The sequence below is a fragment of the Phyllobates terribilis genome, unplaced genomic scaffold (genome assembly GCF_046119375.1).
Source record: "Phyllobates terribilis strain yellow unplaced genomic scaffold, ASM4611937v1 Scaffold_1__5_contigs__length_1240528914, whole genome shotgun sequence".
NCBI classification, from domain to species: Eukaryota; Metazoa; Chordata; class Amphibia; order Anura; family Dendrobatidae; genus Phyllobates; species Phyllobates terribilis.
Genome location: NW_027362761.1, coordinates 172,498,555 through 172,505,650, shown reverse-complemented (window position 1 = coordinate 172,505,650; position 7,096 = coordinate 172,498,555). Strand labels below are relative to the sequence as shown.

General features: G+C 37.6%; 1 protein-coding gene across 1 annotated transcript; it reads right to left on the bottom strand.

Annotated features, from left to right (window-relative positions):
• Positions 1-4,932: 4,932 nt before the first annotated feature.
• Positions 4,933-6,140, bottom strand: LOC141166158 (forkhead box protein D5-like). Its single transcript, XM_073652573.1, has one exon. It carries the CDS (start codon positions 5,959-5,961, stop codon positions 4,933-4,935), a length of 1,029 nt encoding a protein of 342 aa, XP_073508674.1. The 5' UTR covers positions 5,962-6,140.
• Positions 6,141-7,096: the final 956 nt, after the last annotated feature.

Below are 7,096 nucleotides of genomic sequence, written 5' to 3'. Positions count from 1 at the left end.
TCCATACAGTATAATACACTCCCCATGGTCCTCCACACAGTATAATACACTCCCCATGGTCCACCACACAGTAAAATGCAGCCCCCATAGAGTATAATACAGCTCCCGTAGGGTAAAATGCAATCTCCATAGGGTAAAATGCAGCTCCCCATAGAGTAAAATGCAGCCTCCATAGGGTAAAATGCAGCCCCCCCTAGGGTAAAATGAAGCCCTACATAGGGTAAAATGCACCCCCCATTTTATGGGCACCACATACTCACTGAGTTTAAAAATAAATAAATAAATCCAGTATTCACCTCTCCCCCGCTGCTTCGGTCTCTGCAGCGTTTCTCCTCACCCCAGCAGCTCCACTGTCTAAGGGCTCTTTCACAAGTCCGGATATTTCCAGTACTGGAAAAAACAGTACCGGAGATATACGTGTACGTGTGTCCATGTGTATGATATGTGTGACATGTGTGCCACCCGTGTGCCGCATCAATAACACACGTAACGGTGCCTAGGAATCAAAGGTACAGTTAGCGCTGTTCCCAAGCGCCGGGTGCTGAACGCTGCCCTCATCATTGTCCCCTGCCGTTGCTGCGATCAGCGCCAGCATGGGACAATGTTGAGAATAGTATTCTGCTCCTGCTGTCTCCAAAACCTATAAAAATAAGAATAAAATAAAAAAATCCTTATACTCACCTGTCCAAAGATTAAATAAGTGTCCCACGCTGTAATCCATCTGACTGAACACACTGAGGAGCAGAAGAGAATGGCCCCTGTCCTCTGCTGAGCTCACTGAGCAGTGTCCTCAGTGAGCTCAGCGCAGTTCAGGGGCCCGCTTGCTTGCGCATGTTATTCTCCTCTGCTCCTCAGCGTGTGTGGTCGCGTCAAGCCACCACAGACGCTGATGCAGAATTGTTAATCAAATGGATTACTGCGTAGGACAGTATGTCGGACAGGTGAGTATTACGGTTGTTTTTATTTCATTTTTGTTTCAGAGGACAATGGCTTTAGGGAATTAGGTGTAAGGCCACAGCCCCACTATCAGTATTTTTTCTCTGGAGTGGGAGCCAAAACCAGGTGAGGAACAATCAGAGAAAAGGTATAATAGAAACAAGTGCACTAATTCTGCATTTATTACCCACTCCTGGTTTTGGCTCCCACTCCTGAGAAAAAATACTGACTGAATACAGACCAAATACTGATAGTGGGGCCATGGCCTAAAGGTGAGTATAATGCTTTTTATTTTATTCTTATTTTATACTTGCTGGACACATTGGGAGCAGAATACTACTCTCAACATTGTCCTTTGATCACGCTGATCTCAGTGCCGGCAGGGGACAATGATGACAGATGCCTGCAGCACCCGGCACTTGGGAACAGCGAGAACAGTAAAGCAGATTCCTGGTACATGTCACACGGATGACACACGGATGTTATCCATGTGTCATCAGTGTGCACTTGTGTGGGACATTTTGCAGCCCATGCTGCAGGGAAAAAACACACATGTCAGCGTGTTTTGCCCACAGACACATGGTCCGTGATAGCACACTGATGTGCACAGACCCATCCATTTGAATGGGTCTATGTGTGTCAGTGTGTCCACTACTTGTGTAAAAAGACACCACACGTACTCGAAACATGGACGAGTGAAAAAGCCCAAGCATAGCGCGACGCGATGAAGTGAAGACATCATGCCCACTGCATCAGATGCAGAGAAGGAATGATGGGAGAGGGAGTGTCACGTGATGCTCCCTCCTCCATCATTGCTTTCAACTGTATTGGCATCTGCTGGCTGGCCGGAGGGGGCCCCGATGCGGGGAGGGGGCGATGTGGGCGCTGATACCAGGTTCTCCCGGCTCACGGGCTCCATACCAGTCCCGTGGCCTGCCACCATTGGCGGTATGCCACTGATGATAGGTGCTGGCTGATGGACCAAAGCTGAAGTAAAAACATATATAGTCAAGAAAGAACCATAGAGTGGCGGTACGCCACTGATGTTAGGTGCTGTCTGATGGACCAAGCTGAAGTAAAAACATATATAGTCAAGAAAGAACCATAGAGTTGGGGACAAAGACAAAATTCAAGTAACGAGTTCAAACAGGTGCAATTAATACAGGTAATGAGTGCAGAGTAGGAGGGCTTCTTAACGAAAAAGTAACAGGTCTGTGAGAGCCAGAATTCTTGCTGGTTGTTAGGTGATCAAATACTTATTTTATGCAATAAAATACTATTTAATTATTTAAAAATCATACAATGTGATTTTATGGATTTTATTTTTAGATTCTGTCTCTCACAGTTGAAGTGTCCCTGTGATAAAAATTTCAGACCTCTCCATTCTTTGTATGTGGGAAAACTTGCAAAATCGGCAGTGTATCAAATACTTATTTTCCCCACTGTAGATAGATAGATAGATAGATATACAGACAGATATGGAATAGATAGATAGATAGATAGATAGATAGATAGATATCGTATCTATCTATGTATCTACCCCACATCTATCTATCTATCTATCTACCCCATATCTATCTGACTGTCATGTACACTACTATGTTATTGTCTATTCATGAATAATATTAAAGACTGATGTGCTAATTTCTAGGTAATGATGTCAGTATTGACAATTTCATCCCTTACTGTTAATTGGAAACGGTGTTTGTTATGTGGACAAAAACCTCACAATGAGTTTCAATGCAGTATTGTCCCCTCAGATCCTCCCCCTGCACAATGTGTGGGAATCTATCACCTTCTCTTCACAGTGACTCTACAACTGGCTGCTGATATTCTATATATACTTTATAAGGCACAACAGAGAAGAGAAATAGAGAAGACTGGTAATGTGCCAAGTCCTCATCTTCTCATCATTTCATCCTTTGTAGTCTTGACTTATAATAATATCTATACATGGACTTATAATAATATCTATACATGGACTTATAATAATATCTATACATGGACTTATAATAATATCTATACATGGAGTTATAATAATATCTATACATGGAGTTATATGATACCTATGCATGGAGTTATGGACAATACATCTGTGAAAGATGACGTTGATCATGGTGGCCATGGAGGAGAAAAATGTTGCTTGTACCGATCCTTATACTGCATCATCTTCTTTATTACAGGTCCTGTCCTCACATAAAAGTGCTTTTCTTACTTAAGGTTCATACTTACTATTATTTTGTGTACAAACTTTGTTTCATCCTTTTTTTATGGCATGAATGACATATTCTGTAATTATCTAACTATGTATTCATTGTTCTTTGAATAAAAGAAATGTTCTTCTTTATTATCAATTGCAAGGTATAACTGATAAATTTGATGGTTTTATACTGAGTCAATTCTATTAATATTGTGAAAGATTAGATAAATGTAAAAATATATTTCTTCTCTCTATATATATAACTCGTATATACTCACAGAAGAAATATATGTATTTTTTCATTTTTACACACACACATATATATATTTTAAATTAACTATATATAGTTCATTTTAAAATGAGTTTATTATATATATACACACACATATATACACATACACATATATATATACATACACACATATATATATATATATATATATATATATATATAAATATATATATTGAAACTACTTTTAAAATGTTAAATTAACTATATTTTCTATATCCATTTCTATATCTCATATTTATGGTATATTTACCAAATATAAAAATTGCTACAGACATATACAATAATATTTATCTATCTTTATAATATTTTGTAAGGTAGATAATTATATTATTATTAGGTTGATTAAATAGTCTTTACATTTGGGAAAATACCTTAACATAAATGAGATAGTAAAGTAAAAGACATGGACTGGAGGAAGATAGATAGATAGATAGATAGATAGATAGATAGATAGATAGATAGATAGATAGATAGATAGATAGATGTTAGATAATAGATAGATACATAGATAGATAGATAGATGATAGATACATAGAAGATAGATAGATAGATAGATAGATAGATAGATAGATAGATAGATAGATAGATAGATAGATATGCAATAAATGATTGGTTGATTTATTTTTGTTTGTTTTTATCTGCATGTTATACATAAGCTATTGCTCAATGAATCCTCAGCTAGATAAATGTTTTGATATTTTGGTGTCATTTTTGTATATATATTGATTACTTATTTAGTTCTATTTATTCATTTTTTTTGTTTTAAAAATTATTGACCTCCATACAGCATTTTATATGAAACATTACACTTTAAAATAATAATTTCACTCTGCTACTGAAAAAAAACTCTATTGTGTATATATAAATATATATATATAGTATATATAAATATTTACTGTGTGTGTATATGTATATACACATATACACACAATAGAGTTATATATATATATATATATATATATATATATATATATACACACATACATACATACATACATATGTGCGGCTTAAATAGAATATATTTATACATGTGCATATATATGTTTGTGTATTGCAACCATGGCCTTAGAATGGAATGTTTCCGTTTTGTGACCATCCTGCCATGTGATGAGAGGTGGAGATTGCATCCTACTTTCAGGCTCCTTTTTGCGCCGGTGACCATGAGATAATGAACCACTTATGGCAGGTAATATACACATAGCACATATTCCACTTGTTCTTTTCCTTTTCTTTTATTCCATATGGAGAAACCACAAATAACAATGACAATAAATAATATATTAGTTTAGATATTTACATCTTTCTTCGAGGAAACAAAACTGCACAATTAAATAAGCATTCAAATAATATCAAGTTCATCCAAAGCCACAAAACGTCACACAACCATTCACTTCCATAGAAGTGTGAGCAGCTAGATACATATATATGTTTTTGCAAGTCATTTCACAGTTTTCACAGTCCATTCGGGACTCAGGTTCTGGTATAGTCCGGGTCAGTGAAACTCCTAGAAGCCACCTGGAAAGCGCATGTGACAGTACTGTCTGGTCCCATAGGAGGTCACCACTGGCCCTGCATTTATGTTTAGGACTGTTGGGAGCATGGTGGCTGGTCGTTGTAGAAACTGGTTGTAGTTCCATGGTTGGGGAAAGTTTGGCACCGACATTTCAGGTTCAGATTTCTTCATAATACTTTCTATAGTGAAGGAAGACTTGCTTGGAGGACGACCTTGTTGACTGCCTAGCACCTGAGACTTTAGATCAGTGTTCAGTCCTTGGATGTTGCTGGAAAGTTTCCCCCTTATAACATCCTGATAAGGGATTTGATGATGCCCAGGGAGAACTAGTCTTTCGGTTATGGGCACTGGTGCCAAGGCGTTTGGTTGTACAAAAGTTTGTGGTTGAATAGGTCTGTAGGACCTGTAGTAATGCAAAGGAGGATAGACCATTAAGTTGTCTTTAAAGAATTCGTTGTGATGTCTCTTAAATCTTTTCCTCCTTCTGAGAAAGCTCCCGTTGTCAAACATATCTTCTGAGGCTGGGTCCAGCGTCCAGTAATTGCCCTTGCCAGGGTTGCCCGGCTCCCTGGGGATCTTGATGAAACAGTCATTAAGAGACAAGTTGTGCCTGATGGAGTTCTGCCAGGCTGGGAACTTATCCTTGTAATATGGGAACTTGTTGCTGATAAAATCACAGATGCCGCTGAGAGTCAGTTTCTTGTGGGGACTTTGAAGAATAGCCATGGTGATCAGGGCTATGTAGGAGTATGGGGGTTTCACCAGGGTCCTTTTGGATTTGCCTCCAGCATTTATAGTGGTCTCTTTGGCCTCACTCTCTCCAGATGAGTCGCTCTCTGACTCCAGGCAACAGGGCTTTGTCGGTGACAGCTCCCCAGGATCCGAGTCTGACGATCTACTCTGCAGAAAATCACAGCTGTCATCATCTCCCAAAATATCAATCTCTTCCTCCTCTTCCTGCATTCTGGAAAAGAACTCTTGCTGTGCATCCATGGTGTCGTGGCAGAGGTTCATTGCCATAGGTGACCCTTGGTAACTTTAGTGTGCACTCCAAGACCACTTCTCCAGTATTGTCCTCGAAGTGGCTAGAGCTGAATGATCCAAGTCCTTCTTCACCCCCTCCTCTTTATAAGCAATGGCTCTTAATGCAAGGGGTCTTCCCTGAAGACACTGAGCCCTGTCAGGTAGTCATCTGCACTTGAATTGGAGATAATCTGCCTGATAAGCCTTTTTGAGGGGGTCTTGCACCTGGAAGGAGGGGCTAGATCTATGCAGTGGCTCGTCCTGAGTTTTAGAATTAACACTTGCTGTGCACATCAATGGACTATAGCAACTTTCATTATTTACAATACATGCAATGGTTTTGTTAAGTTCAGCATTGTGGATCAATGTTTGTCCAGTCTGTTTATATTGTTTCTGCTTCTTGCAGTCAGGAACTAAAACTTTAGATAGTAACAGCGATTCCACATACAAGGGATCGAATAGAACTGATCGCAAACCATGATTAGAATTAGAAATAAATGGTTTCATACACACCTTATCATTCAATTGATGAATTATTTATTGATGGATTCACCTGTCTGTAACATGTATTATATTAACAATACATTATAATTCACACCGTATAATAAAATGTCAGCCACAATTCTAATAGCATATATATATATATTTATATTTATTAATTTAAAATTATACAGTATATGTAATATATAAATATATATAAGATTATTGGACAGAGATAGATAGTTAGATAAATAGATAGGTACAGTAGATAGATAGATAGATATGGGATAGATAGATATGGGATAGATAGATAGATATGGGATAGATAGATAGATAGATAGATAGATAGATAGATAGATAGATAGATATGGGATAGATAGATAGATAGATATGGGATAGATAGATAGATAGATAGATAGATAGATAGATAGATAGATAGATAGATAGATAGATAGATGTACAATCTGCCTTCAATAATCATGTCACATTCCTACAGCCAGCACATAAAATTAATGTCCTAATATTTTACTTACAATTCTAACTTTCCTAATTTCCTAAGTGTAAGTTAAATATCTGGGCATTTTACGTTCTGAAATGTTACATGACAATTGTTTATATATATATATATATATATATATATATATATATATAT